The following is a 15,320-nucleotide window of genomic DNA, read 5'->3' as shown; positions in this document are numbered from 1 at the left end:
AGGACACTGAGAGATGAACTCCCCAGGTTGATAGGTGCCCAATATGCTACTGAAGAACAGTGGAGAAATAACTCCAGAAAGAATGAAGAGATGGAACCAAAGCAAAAACAACACCCAGTTGTGGATGTGACTGGTGATGGAAGTAAAGTCTGATGCTGTAAAGAACAATATCACATAGGAACCTAGAATGTTAGGTCCATGAATCAAGGCAAATTGGAAGTGGTCAAACAGGAGATGGAAAGAGTGAACATCGACATTTTAGGAATCAGCGAACTAAAATGGACCGGAATGGGTGACTTTAACTCAGATAACCATTATATCTAATACTGTGGGCAAGAATCCCTTAGAAGAAATGGAGTAGCCCTCATAGTTAACCAAAGAGTCCAAAATGCAGTACTTGGGTGCAATCTCAAAAATGACAAAATGATCTCTGTTCATTTCCAAGGCAAACCATTCAATATCACAGTAATCTAATCCCCAATCAGTAATGTTGAAGAAGCTGAAGTTGAATGGTTCTGTGAAGACCTACAAGACCTTCTAGAACTAATACCCCCATCAGATGTCCTTTTCATTATAGGGGACTGGAATGCAAAAGTAGGAAGTCAAGAGATACCTGGAAATAACAAGCAAATTTGGCCTTGGAGTACAGAATGAAGCAGGGCAAAGGCTAACAGAGTTTTGCCAAGAGAAGGCACTGGTCATAGTAAACACCCTCTTCCAACAAAACAAGAGAAGACCCTACACATGGATATAAATAGATGGTCAATGCCAAAATCAGATTGATTATTTGCTTTGCAGCCAAAGATGGAGAAGCTCTATACAGTCAGCAAAAACAAGACTGGCAGCTGACTGTGGCTCAGATCACGAACTCCTTATTGCCAAATTCAGACTTAAATTGAAGAAAGTAGGGAAAACCACTAGATCATTCAGGTATGACCTAAATCAAATCCCTTAGGATTATACAGTGGAAGTCAGAAATAGATTCAAGGGATTAGATCTGATAGACAGAGTGCCTGAACAGCTATGGACAGAGGTTTGTGATATTGTACAGGAGGCAGTGATCAAGTCCATCCCAAAGGAAAAGGAATGCAAAAAGGCAAAATGGTTGTCTGAGGAGGCCTTACAGATAGCTGTGAAATGAAGAGAAGTGAAAAGCAAAGGAGAAAAGGAAAGATATTCCCATCTGAATGCAGAGTTCCAAAGAATAGCCAGGAGAGATAAGAAAGCCTTCCTCAGTGATCAGTGCAAAGAAATAGAGGAAAACAACAGAATGGGAAAGACTAGAGATCTTCTCAAGAAAATTAGAGATACCAAGGGAACATTTTATGCAAAAATGGGTTCAATAAAGGACAGAAATGGTACGGACCTAACAGAAGCAGAAGATATTAAGAAGAGGTGGCAAGAATACACAGAAAAACTGTACAAAAAAGATCTTCATGACCCAGATAATCACGATGGTGTGATCACTCACCTAGAACCAGACATCCTGAAACGTGAAGTCAAGTGGGCCTTAGAAAGCATCACTACGAACAAAGCTAGCAGAGGTGATGGAATTCCAGTTGAGCTGTTTCAAATCCTGAAAGATGATGCTGTGAAAGTGCTGCACTCAATAAGCCAGCAAATTTGGAAAAGTCAGCAATGGCCACAAGACTGGAAAAGGTCAGTATTCATTTTAATCCCAAAGAAAGGCAATGCCAAAGAGTGTTCAAACTACAGCACAATTGCGCTCATCTCACATGCTAGCAAAGTAATGCTCAAATTCTCCAAGCCAGGTTTCAACAATATGTGAACTGTGAACTTCCAGATGTTCAAGCTGGATTTAGAAAAGGCAGAGGAACCAGAGATCAAATTGCCAACATCTGTTGGATCATTGAAACAGCAAGAGAGTTCCAGAAAAACATCTCTTTCTGCTTTTGACTATGCCAGAGCCTCTGACTGTGTAGATCACAATAAACTGTGGAAAATTCTGAAAGAGGAGGGTATACCAGACCACCTTACCTGCCTCCTAAGAAATCTGTGTACAGGTCAGGAAGCAACAGTTAGAACTGGACATGGAACAACAGACTGGTTCCAAATAGGAAAAGGCTGTATAAGGCTGTATATTGTCACCCTGCTTCTTTAGCTTATACGCAGAATATATCATTTGAAATGCCAGGCTGGATGACGCACAAACTGGAATCAAGATTGCTGGGAGAAATATCAATAACCTCAGATATGCTGATGATACCACCCTTATGGCAGAAAGCAAAGAGGAATTAAAGAGCCTCTTGATGAAAGAGGAGAGTGAAAAAGCTGGCTTAAAACTCAACATTCTGAAAACTAAGATCATGGCATCTGGTCTCATCACTTCATGGCAAACAGATGGTGAAACAGTGGAAACAGTGACAGACTTTATTTTTTGGGCTTCCAAATCACTGCAGATGGTGACTGCAGCCATGAAATTAAAAGGCACTTGCTCCTTGGAAGAAAAGCTATGACCAAACTAGACAGCATATTAAAAAACAGAGACATTACTTTGCCAACAAAGGTCCGTCTAGTCAAAGCTACGGTTTTTCCAATAGTCATGTATGAATGTGAGAGTTGGGCCATAAAGTAAAATGAACGCCAAACAGTTGATGCTTTTGAACTGTGGTGTTGAAGAAGACTCTTGAGAATCCCTTGGACTACAAGTAGATCAAATCAGTCAATCTTAAAGGGAATCAGTCCTGAATATTCATTGGAAGGACTGATGCTGAAGCTGAAGCTCCAATGCTTTGGTTTCCTGATGCGAAGAACTGACTCATTTGAAAAGACCCTGATTATCAAAAGATTGAAGGAAGGAGGAGAAGGGGACGACAGAGGATGAGATGGTTGGATGGCATCACATACTCGATGGACATGGGTTTGAGTAAACTCTGGGAGTTGGTGATGGACAGGGAATCCTGGCGTGCTGCAGTCCACGGGGTCACAAAGAGCTGGACACCACTGAGTGATTGAACTGAACTGAGGAGGGTTCTGTTTCAGTTGGTGGGGGAGCTGGTCTAGGCTGCAACCTGGTGCAGGTCAGCTCTTCATGTCCCGACTACAGGAGCAGCAGCTTCTTGGGTCATGCTTTTCTCAAGGTATCCCTCAGGAGTGGGAAAATCTAAACCAAATCAGGAAAATTCGGTGAAGTCTCTGCTCACATCGTGTCCATTGATATCCCATTTGTCTTAGAAAACTGTATGACTGACTCCAACACTGGTGGGACAGGGGAATAATTTGTGCCTGTTAGTGTAAGAAACTACAAAGACACAATGCAAGGATATGAAGAATTAGCAGGAGTGAAACATTAGGAATAATAACCCTGTCTACCACACTCTCTCACTGTGCTGGCATCTCACAACTGGGGTCAGGATCCCTCTTGTCCCAACCACCAGCACGTCTAGCAGTAGAATTAGTAGGTCTTATAGTCTCTTTTGAATTTATAGCTTGAAGAAGGGACAAGGCCCCTATTGGTTTAGCATTTCTTACTGCTACAAAGAGAATTTCAGAGACTCTCCTTAGAGAGAGAGTGTGTGCTCAGAGCCTAAAAGTAAAGCCATGTGGAGTCATAGAATGTTATAGCCAGTAAGGACTTCAGAAAGTTTTTCATCTGTGGAGTAAAGAAACTAAAGACCTTATCAGTTCTCTAGTGCAGGGATCACAGGTGTCAGGGGCCAGACAGGTAACACAGGAGGGTGAATGAGTCTGGTGGGGGTTGTAGAGAGCTGCTCTCCCCACTTGAAACCATTCAAATTCAGAGACTTGAAGTATTTCATGGCCAAGGTCCCATTTGGCCAGTCCTTTTAACCCTAATTTGTAATCTAATGGCCCTCACCTGTAGGGTCTTTCTCAGCATACACAGTTCTCCCTCATCCCGTATTTTGGCCCTTGTGTGAGTTGTAAAAGCCCCACAGAGGATTCTAACTGGCCCATCCCTGCCCAGCTGAGAACCACTAATTCCGTCCAGGCCCCTCATCCCACATAGGCCCAGTGGGCTCAGGTGATGTGTCCAACGTCAAGCAGCTAGTCACAGCGGAGCCAGGGTTAGACCCCAAGCCTCCACGGCCCACTCAGTCTCCGTGATGCTGCATTTACTCACAGCCATGGTGTCTTCTGTCTTCACAGTGACCCCAGGATCTTCCTGTTGGCTGCCAAGGATTAAAAGATGAATATTCCGCAGATAAATTGCAACATTGTGTAGGTGTAGGGACAGAACCGAAGGGACTATAGCAAAGGGACCTGAGAACTTCCAGTCTTGTGTTCCATGAGAGTGTCAGCCTCTCAGAGAAGTGGAGGCCAGACAGCAGTGGGAGGGGACATGGATTTATGCCACTCTCTCCCTCTGTCATCAGCAGAGCTGGTGATACTCTACCCTTTAGAATGCGGGACCTTGAAGAGATTTGTTTATTCATTTTCATTCATGTGAATGGATTCCAGGAGGGCAGGTCAAAGTCAATAGATTAGAGACAGAAAGAGAGATTGAAGTTCTGGAAGTAAAATTTTGCAAAGGACACTCACATTTATTCAAATAACTATTTAGCAGGACCTATTCTGTGTCACTATTCGACACTGTCCTAGGTTCCGGGGATAAGCACTGAATAAGTCTTTACTTTCATGGCAATTATGCTGCAGCAGGCAAGACAGACAAAAACCAAATGAATGAACCAGATAGTTTCAAATGACCATGATTATATTCACGAAGATATAAAACAGGGCGAGGTGATGACCAGGGACAGGGTGTGTGGGTGGGGAGGGGGCAAGCCACCGGCCCTCCAAGCCTGCTTTTAGACACACTCCAGTCTCAGCTGAATCTGGCCAATAAATTCAGCTCCACAGCCGTGTGAGTGGCAGGGCGGCTCTTCCTGGACATGTGTCTGTACAGAGGGATTGGGGTTGAAAGGTCAGCTGGAAGCTCTGGTCCTGGCCAACTGGGTTGTGTGCAGAGGCCGAAGCCAAGTTTGGCTCTGAGAGCTGTATTAAGCTTGCCAAGCACTGGTGAAGCTCAGCAGCCCCAGACACAGGGCTGCGTTTGGGGTTTGGTTTCTGGAGCCACGGGGCAGTGACACTTCGCCCAATTAACTAGGTTAGGTGACTCGGGACATTCAGTGCCTGCAGTGTTAGCCACTGTGGGCTGGGCTCTGAACGCTCCAGATAGACGGTTCCTATGCATCCCTCCTTTCTCGCCCAGGACTGAGGCTGAGTGGAGTTCATGTGGGAACATGTGTCTTCTGTGACCTGAGTCTCGGGTGAGTGTGATTTAGGGGTGAGGGGAGGAAGGAGGTGCTCGGGGTGAGAGCAGGCGTGGTGTCCTGTTCTGTGCTCTGCCTTTCTGGTGTTTGAGCTTCTGTTTTTGCTCTTGTTGGATTGTCAGTCTTGAGAAGTAAGAGAACTGAACCGATTGCTCCGGAGGTAAGGATCGTGTAACCTTTCGCAAATCATCACTTTGAACTTACATTTATCTCAGTTCCTTTTTCTCTATTGTGGGGTAACATACTTTGCCCTGATTACCCTACAGAGACTTTTTGTGTATATCAAACAAGATGTGGACTTAAGAAATTACTTCTTAGGTGCTTATGAAGCTCTATGGCCACAAGGTGGTATTATTTTTACTATTAGTATTATTATACCCAGGTGATATATCAGGCGCCAAGGTGATGAATGTTATATACCTACGTGATTATTAGTCCAAGTGTGTGTTCTTTGTTGTCAAAAGGTTCCAGAGAAGTTCATTTCGACAAGCATTCATTACACTAAGAACTGGAAATTTAAAAAATGTACAAGACTCAGTCCCTGGCCTGGGGAGGATCTAAGTGGAGTGAGCTGTTTCCCAAAACAACATGTATATAATTGAGGAGATGCAGCTTTCTGACAGATGATCTAGATTACATTTTACAGTGTGTGTGTGTGTGTGTGTGTGTGTGTGTGTGTGTGTGTGTGTAATGCTGTATTTTTGTAAGCCTGATGTCTGTTGGCTGGACTCCGAAGCAGGACCTGCAAGTCTTTGGAAGGCCCCCACCTCATTCGCCTGTCCCCACCCTGCTGCCCGACCTGGGTTCTGTCACTGATAATTCCTGCCTAGGTAGTGATTGATAACTGAATTTTTGCCCTTTCAGATGTTTGCATTTTTACAGAGATTACTTTGATAATAAAAGTTGCAAGTGTAAGACTTCCCCAGTGGTCTAGTGGTTAAGACTCTGCACTCCCACTGCAGGGAACACACGTTTGATCCCTGATTGGGGAAATAAGATCTCACAGCTGTGTGGTATGACCAAAAATTTAAAAATAATAAAAATATAGTAGAAATTTAAAAGTTTAAAAATGTTAGAGCTAGAACAGATCTTGAATACCATCTTGTTTAATGATTTTTAAAAAGCCATATAGTCTTCAAGTGAAAGCATGTTTGGAAGCCATTGTACGTTAAGTAAAAACAGGTCTGGTGAACTTGAGGTAGGAGATGTGAAAACTTCTTACTCAACCTCCCCACCCCCTGCCACACACGTTCTCAGCTTGGAAACCACTGCTTTAGTCTGTGCATAAGTTAGTGCAGTCTGAGTGAAGTCATCCTGTCAGGACCACACAGCAAGGGAGTGGCAAGTCCAGGCTCTGTACTTTTCACAGTGAAGACCCTCATTCAACTAAAGATATGCCCCTCTGAGGACTCCGCTCACGGGAAGAGGAGTGCCTGCCTGAATCCTGCCTGGCTGGCCACGTATCTGCCTTGAATGGAATAATTTAGGCTGAAAGCAGCTCAGAAATGTGGGACCCAATGTTTGGTGATGGCTCCAGGGCATCTAGGATGCATTCGGTCCTTGGCTGAGAGTCTGCAAATGGAAGACAGGTCAGCCAAGTGTGTGTCTCTCCTTTTTCTCAGGAGCAGCCAGCTGCCTGGTAAATCCCAGCTCTGAAGTGCTCACTTCAGCAGAGCGGCTTCTAATGGAACAAGACAGCTGGGGAGCTGTGGGACTGGGACCAGGCAGCTAATGGGTTTGAGTTCTGGTGGCTGCCTTCAATCTCATCTACCATTGCTCTTAGCCCACACAAGCCCCAAGCCAGCAAAGAGACGGACAGAGGAGAGGCTATCAACCCACTTGTCCCCACCACTGCCTCCCACCACCATCCAACCCAGGAAGGGGAAGGGTTTTGGAGAGGGGCTGCCAGGAGACAGTGACCAGATGCAAGTCTACTCTGCCGGGGGCTCATTGCCTATGAGGTGGGGGCTGGAAGCAGCCAGGGCAGGGGTGGTCTGGGAGCTCCTGCTGCACAAGACAGGCAAGGTGGGGAAGGAAGAATGATAAGCTGGGATCCAGAAGCTCAGGGTTCCAGCTCCAGCATGTTAGATCTGGGAAGGTGCCTAACCTGGTACATGCTGCTGCTGCTGCTAAGTGGCTTCAGTCGTGTCTGACTCTGTGCCACCCCATAGACGGCAGCCCACCAGGCTCCCCCGTCCCTGGGATTCTCCAGGCAAGAACACTGGAGTGGGGCGCCATTGCCTTCTCCGAACCCGGTACATGGGCAGCTGCAATGGCCTCGGGTGTCTCCTTCTCTTCCTTGTGCTGCTGCCTCATACTTTAAGGGTTTGATTCCTTTGCTGGAAACCTCGTGGCTCCTCATAGCCTCTCAGATTAAATCCACTTGCTTTCCCTGGGCGATCAAGCCTCAGGCTTGGTCACAGCCCACCTCTTGGTCTTATCTCCCATACATCCACCGGACACAAATAGTTGGGTTTCTCTCCAGGCCCTTGTTGTCAAAACCTTTCACCCACTGGCTCATTCAAATGCCATTCTTTTTTTAAAAGTTGTCAAGTCCCAGATCAAATGCTCCTTCCTTCAAGACATCTTCCCTAATCTTGCCTGTGGTCTTTCTCTCCTAAGCTATCCCAGCCGGCTTTCTGTCTCACTGACGACCGGTTTCCTGAGGCAGTGCCCGCACCTTCTCTTTTGCGTCCCAGGAGGACCTGTGAGTGAATGAATAAGTGAACCTCCTTATGGCTCAGTTTCCTCAGCTGGAAAATAGGAAAACCTCATAGGGTTGTTGTGAGGGTTAAAAGAGTTAGTTGGATCTGAGCAAACTTTCCTTGGACGGTAGCACTGAGTAGCACGAACAATAATTACTCTTCTGTGATCACTGAAGACTGGAGAGGGTGGAGCTGGTTCTACTGGAGATGGGAGTGGGAAGGGAAGGTGGGTGAGGGTCTCCTGAGCCCCAGGTGATATTGTCTTCCTCCTTATTCCCTTGATCTTTCTTATCTATTTCAGGATTTGCAGACAAAGGTCAGTTAGAGAGCTCTCTAAAATATTTCCATTTTGTGGGATGGATCTAACTTTCCTCGAGATGCTGAGAATTCCTAGCACATAGCAGAATGTTGGTTCATAATAAACATTCAAAATCTGAGTTAACCGGATTTTATTGGGATGATAATAGCTCCAATTTATGGAACATCTACTGTGTACCAGGCAATGTGACAGACATTTTACATTATCATCTCATCTAATCCTCCCAGTGACTCTGTAAGTTAGGTATTACTATGTTCATTTTATAGACAAGGAGACAGAGGTCAAGGAAGATTAATAAGGAGGAATGTTGACCTGGAATCCAGGACTTCTTTGAAGTCATGCAGCTAATAAAGGCGGATGGGGAGTCAATCCCAGGGCTGTGTGATTTCAAAGCAACTTTTCTCCTCTACATCAGTGTTTCAGAACCCTGGACTGCCATTAGCATTATCTGATCAACTTAAAGAAATGCCAGCACCAATGACCCTCAGACCATTTCTTGGCGTGGGACTTTGGAATTAAATTTTTCCAAAGCTCCCAGGAGTACATTCGGTGATGAGAACCACTGTATTAAACAAAAAAAAAAAAAAAAATGCTGAACATAAATTCTAGATATCTTGTCTTAGCCTTGTACAAAAAGGAGGGAGGAGGAGGAAGAGGAGGGAGAATTCCCTCATCACATATGTGTTTTCATCTCTCACACAAATTAATTTTTAAAAATTCCTGGTGACTTTGATTTCAAAGCAAGGCCCTGAACGCTATCTTTTCTTTTTTGCATCCCTTACAGCATTTAATCCAGAACCTCTGCCCACCTCCTGCTCAATAAATATTTGTTTAGTGAATTGAAAAGATAGTAAATTTTGAAGGAACCTAACTCAGGCTCTGTTATATTTTATGTTTTATTGATCATTTCTTCTGTTTCAAAGGCCTTAAATAGAGAAGAAATTCCTACCTTTGGTTCAGTTTGGGAGCTGCAGTCACTTTGGTTAGGCAATGTGATTCAGAATTCATATAGACCGTGCAAAAGTCAGTGGACCCTCCCTAAAATCCCCAGGTATTCACCAGGTGCTGCTGCTGGGCACTTGAACACATGCGCACTCAGCATCACCTTTGTTTGAATTTACTTGGAAGTGTTCTTAGTTTTTGTGTGTGTTCTGACTCCTCACTGAGATTGTGGCCATTTTTGAAGAATGAGAGACAGATCTAGATGTTATATCTCCCTTGACAGTGTCTAGAATGTTGACCTGTACCCATGGGTACAGAAATGCTGCCGACTGGATGACGGACTCATGTTTATTTAACTTTTCTCTGATGAATAGGAAACAGGTAGCAGTGGCTTCTCAGTCATCTCCATTAGCGCACCAAGAGACGTGGAATTGGTAGTGGTGAAGAGCTAATGTTAACTGGTGCTAAGGGGTGAGGAAAGGCATCTCACAATGTTCCTTTTTTGAGCCATTCAGTTCTACCAATTCCCTACTTATTTCTCAGAGAGACAGCAGTGAGTGATCCTACAAAGAGATCTTAGCTCCCTGCCCAGGAATTGAACCCAGCTAACAGAGGATGAGATGTTTGGATGGCATCACCAACCCGATGGACATGAGTTTGAGTAAACTCTGGGAGTTGGTGATGGACAGGGAGGCCTGGAGTGCTGCGATTCATGGGGTCGCAGAGAGTCGGACACGACTGAGCGACTGAACTGAACTGAACTGAACCTGGATGAAAACCAGGAATCCTAGCCAACCAGGGACGAGAGGTTAGAAGCAAAGTGGCCCTGGCTCTTTCCCCTGTTGGAAAGCAAGAATGTTTCATGGAGGCAAGAGCTGTAAAAATAGGTACAAAGTTTATTAGAGACAGAGCAGAACATGTAGGGGAGAGCACACAGAAAAACAGTTTATTTAAGACAAAAGTAAGGGAGAAACACACACCCAGAAAGAAGGGTATGGGCATCCTCTCTAGTGAGGAGGAGCACAGGAAGTCTGAAGCTAGGCAGAAATACACACCCGGAGAGGAGTGCGGGCATCCTGAATGAGGAGGAGAGAAGTAAAGAGGTGATTTAAATCACTTATGTAGGGCTGTCCTTCTGGGTCTTTGCGTGTATGCTCAGATGCTCGGTCATGTCTGACTCTTTGCGACCTTATGGACGGAAGCCAGCCAGGCTCCTCTGTTCAAGGGATTCTTCTAGCAAGAATACTGGCGTGAGGTGCCATTTCCTCCTCCAGGGGATCTTCCTGACCCAGGAATTGAACTGGCATCTCTCCTGTCTCCTGCATTGGCAGGATGATTCTTTACCACTAGCGTCACCGGGGAAGCTTGTCTTTGTTTACCCTGGCCAATGATCTTGTTACTTTCTTCATATCTGACTGTTCCTAGGGCCCTTCCCAAGATGTGTTCACAACATTTTGCTAAGATGGATCCCACTGCAGAGGGCTGTGGGTGTATGTTCACACTTTTTATGGCATGGGACCCATGGATTCCCCTCCCTTTTTGACCCCAAGGAGCCTTCCTGCACATGTGCAGACAGGGAAGTCTTCCTTGATCTCAAGAGTGAGCACCTTACCTCTCTACTTTAGCGGAATTGAGCTTTTGCCATAGCTTTGTCCTTGGAGCCTGAGTGAGAACAAGCTTGATTTCTACCCCACTTGACAAACGCCAGCTGTCCAGCCCAGAGGCCCGTCTTTCTCCTACCACACTACCACGTGCTGGGTTGATGTCAGGTAGTGCTTGTCTTTGGTGCAAAAGATTTTATATTTTCATGGAGGTTGTTTTTTCCCTTATAGACAAGTTCAAAAGTATGATCAGGGGCTTTTAAGCTCATTTTTAGTGCTACTGCAATGATGTGGGCATTTGGCTTAATGTCTTGAGTAGGTTCACTGAGATGACCACTACACATTATCTCCTCTTCCATTTTACTGCAAACACCTTAAATGTGCATTTTATTTACCTTTGTGCTACAGAGCCTGGCTTGATGCCTGACATAATGAGCGCTTGAATTCTGTTGATTCACTAAACAAATGGATTTGCATATTTTGCTTGGTTCTTTCAGAGTCTAAGTCTTGCCTGAGGGCCATATCTCCTCTTGGAGCACTGCTGAATAGGCAAGAGGTAGTTAATAAAAAATTTAGAAATACACAGACTTGTCTTAAGTGTGCTGTTCAGTGTGGATTTCTAGCTCAAATAAAACATGAGTAAAATGAGTTAACGTTGAGAGCTCTGATGTAGATGTGTTGTGATTTTCAGTTTAGGTTTTGGCATTTAGAAATGACTTAGTTCCTCTGTGTTACTCTTTTTCTCCCTTAAATTCACATCCTTCATAGGCAATTTTAGATACTCTGTATTCAGAAACTACTTCTTGAAAGAGAACCTGCTTTTTTCCCCAAGGAAGGCTTTGTTAGTTTCTGCCTTGGGGGTTGGGTTTACTCTGGCCCTGTGTTTTATTGTATCTTTTTTTTTTTTTTTTTTGAAGCTAAATGTGGTCAACAGTGTCAGCATTTCAGAGGACATCAAGCCCTTACCAGGGCTTCCTGGCATTGGAAACATGAACTACCCATCCACCAGCCCAGGATCTCTGGTTAAACACATTTGCGCCATCTGCGGGGACAGATCCTCAGGTATGTACAGAGGCAGACACTTCTCCCAAGTGCCCCATGCAACGGGGTCCCAGAGAAGACAGCTGTTCTACGTCCCACTGGGCTTCTTTGTACCCAATGAGAAAAAAAGTCCTTGAGGATGATCCAAGTTAGGGCCCAGGCTGTAGATTTCTGTCACCACAGTCTTGATGAATTTAAAGCATGACTTCACTTTAGGTGGTTAGATTTATAAGCAACATTTCAGGAAGCTTCTCTGGAGTTACTGTGTTCCATGTGTATTTGGGATAAAGAAACGGTTGTGATGAGCAAGTATTTCAATCTAGAGTCTCTTTAATTTTTAAAAAATTATTTTTATAATTCTAAAAATAATATCTTAATGTACAAAATATGGGAGAACTAGAAAGTTATCAGTGAAAACTAAAAAAGTTATCTATAATGTTCCCAACAAAGAGAAATCCTTTGATGTTTTAGCAAATTTCCTTCTACAACCTTCTAGGCTTTTAACATGTTTCCCTGGGTGGGAACTGTTGTTTTCCCTGATTTTATTCTCTTTATCGTCTTCCACTTTTGCCCGAATTATTTCTTTCCTGACTTCTTTCCCTACCTCTCCAAAATTCCTGCCCCTCTACTCCCCATATCAACAATTTTGATGATAATTGAATCTCTGCTCTGATGAAAGAGAAGCTGAGGGAGATTTCTATGTCTGTGTATGCTGGCTGACAATATTTTCTCTGCTTTTTATTGCCACTGAAGTCGCTGCAAACTGTCCCTCCACTGAAAGTTCCCAGTGCCTGGAACTTAGCTACATGACTAGTGTTTGCTTGTTCTCAAAACGCTGTTCCCAAATTGTGCAGATTTGGCCATTGCCATAGCAACAGAACTCCAGCCACACCCTGATAGAGTTTTTTCTGCTATGGTTTAATTGAAGTTGGGCGGTTCATTCATATATGGGAGAACCATGGAAATGGTAAGTTCTTAATGACAAATACTTCAGAGCTGAGAGCATTATTTGTTGTTCTATGAGTTCAGTAAATCGGTGTAGTCAGCTGATTAGACACAGACTAACTTCATCAAGCAGGCTATCTCTAGCCACCATTGCACCTTGAAGTGGCTTCTTATGAAATATAAGCTCCTGGGATCCAGATATTAACATTGGTTAGTTCTCAGGGACTTCAGATTCACCAGATTAGAAAGTCATATCAGGTCTATAGCTAAACTGCATCACGTGTCACTCTCAAGAATCAGACTTAAATTTGTTTTGCATAATTTGTCTCATTATATTGTTCAAGTCTCACAATTTCACAACTGAGTGCAGCTGCCTAGTGTGTCGTATTGGGAAGACGCCTACCTAGAAACACTCCTTTTTAAAAATATTTATTTCTTTGGGTGTGCTGGGTCTTAATTGGGCATGTGGGGTCTTTTTAGTTGTGGTATGCAGGATCTTTTTTTAGTTGCAGCATATGGGATCTAGCTCCCTGTCCAGGTATTGAACCCGAACCCCTTGCAATCGGGGTACAGAGTCTTAAGCCACTGGGCCACCCAGGAAGTCCATGGTGACTGATTCTTGATGCCTGTGTGGTCATGTGTGAGGTGGCCCTTCTGACACAAATAAGCCATCTTTGGCTGGGGTCATGAAAAACTGGAGGTGTGGGACAGGTAATAAGGGCAATGGAACAGGTAACAGATTATCCTGGACCAAGTAAAACCACCTTCCACCAGATCTTCTTGTCACATCTCAAGATTACATGTCATGTTGTGCTGTAAAGATCATGTAACAGTTTATTCCTCTGATAGGCAATAATATTTGAAAAATTTGTAATTTAGTTTCTTGCATGTAGTTTATTATAAAGCATAATAGTTCTAAGTGAGATTCTTAAGTCCTTGGACTTCAGTTACGGAGAAATATGAGTGAAACTGAGGTTGTTTTCCTGCTAGATAATACATAACAATCATAAATATTTTTATTTTTTATGTACACTAATGTCTTGAATGAAGGCAGAACACTTTGCTTAACTAAACATAAGAATTGCCCTATTAAATAAATGGAAGCGAAGTCTTAGGTCAGGATGTTTTTAATAACATTCTCTGGAATTAGTGACTCCAGAGAATTGCTTCTAGAGGGTGGACACGAGAAAGGGCATATTTACTTTGCCTTGGTTTGGTTCCAGTCATCAGGCTTGCGTTCTGTGGTAGTTATTCTTCGCCTTTGTTCCCATTGCCGAGGCGAGGTGCTAGTTTTTCTGGGGAGAGCCCAGAGGTTCTTTTGAATGAAAGACCCAGATAAACACAAGAACAACTTGTGGAATGTCCTTCTCTTGGGGCCAGGAAAGCACTATGGTGTGTACAGTTGTGAAGGCTGCAAAGGCTTCTTCAAGAGAACCATAAGGAAAGACCTCATCTACACGTGCCGGGATAACAAGGACTGCCTCATCGACAAGCGTCAGCGCAACCGCTGTCAGTACTGCCGCTATCAGAAGTGCCTGGTCATGGGCATGAAGAGGGAAGGTAAGGCTTCCCGCCACCCTGCTCTCCGCTCAGGGGAGAGAGCAGTTTGCATATACATAATGGAAGCAAGTGCAGGACGTAGGACAGAGTCCTGCTAGGCTGGACTGTGTGAACAAGTTTGAAGAGGAGGAGGGAATGACTTTGGGTACCATGATTTCTCAAGTGCTGCAATTGAATGCCTCCTGCCCTGGTAAGCATGTATCCCTAAGCAAAGCGAGCAGGAGCATCTTCCTTCACCATTCTCACCTGTCCTGGACCTCAGATGATGGTCCAAAAGGGACCTGTTCTCTTCCTCTTCCAATATCCAGGCAGTGTTAGAGCTGAGGTCTCAGGGTGCTGGCCTACCATGGAGCATCAGACTGACCTTCTGGGCAGAGATGACTATCCCCTCTAATCCTCACCCTGGGGAAGCCTGCTGGTTTGATTAATCTCTCTGGGCTTTTATGACCTTGGTCTGCTATAAATCCTCTGAGATTGGTGTATTCCAAAATCTTTAGGGATTATTGGCATTACCAATGATCAGACAGCCTTCTCATTCAGGGGGATCATCATTGTGTACTTTTAAAGTGTTACATCTTTCAAATTTACAGGTTAGGTTAGCTGGGTTGTTGTAGGGAAAAAAATATGAACGTGCTGTCTGTTTATTTACAAGATCAAAAAGTCTTTCCATTAAGTAACACAGATAAATCAAATCAAGAAGTTAATTAGCTAGTGAACTCAAGAGGTACAGGCTGTAAATGGTAAATCTTAATAGATTTAAGAATCAAGAGGTCTTGTCTCTCTCTCTCTGAGAAATGGGAACAAGGCGTTTTTGTATCTCCCAGGTGACTATTCTTAAATAACTTCTTTTCTATGAAGAGGGGGGAGGCTGGCTAAAAGAACCAGTGAAAAAAGGGTTTGGACCCTTTGTAGGAGAGAATCCTACCAACAAGGAAAAAATGGCATTCTTAGAATG

The 15,320-nt window shown here is 44.1% G+C and overlaps 1 protein-coding gene across 5 annotated transcripts in view; it reads left to right on the top strand.

The window, feature by feature from the left end:
- The window catches only part of RXRG (retinoid X receptor gamma), a 50,919-nt gene that overhangs the window by 19,802 nt on the left and 15,797 nt on the right, over window positions 1-15,320 (top strand). For 3 of the 5 annotated variants that reach the window (XM_020885230.2, XM_020885232.2, XM_020885234.2), the window contains exons 3-4: window positions 11,737-11,881; window positions 14,186-14,365. In XM_020885230.2, coding sequence (XP_020740889.1) covers window positions 11,737-11,881; window positions 14,186-14,365 — 325 coding nt within the window. Of the gene's footprint in view, window positions 1-5,050; window positions 5,250-5,340; window positions 5,413-11,736; window positions 11,882-14,185; window positions 14,366-15,320 lie in introns of those variants that run through there. The other 2 variants (XM_020885235.2, XM_020885236.2) reach the window with 2 other exon arrangements.

Source organism: Odocoileus virginianus, chromosome 5 (assembly GCF_023699985.2).
Source record: "Odocoileus virginianus isolate 20LAN1187 ecotype Illinois chromosome 5, Ovbor_1.2, whole genome shotgun sequence".
Lineage (NCBI taxonomy): Eukaryota > Metazoa > Chordata > Mammalia > Artiodactyla > Cervidae > Odocoileus > Odocoileus virginianus.
Note: the sequence above shows the minus strand (reverse complement) of the source record. Positions and strands in the feature narration are given on the sequence as shown.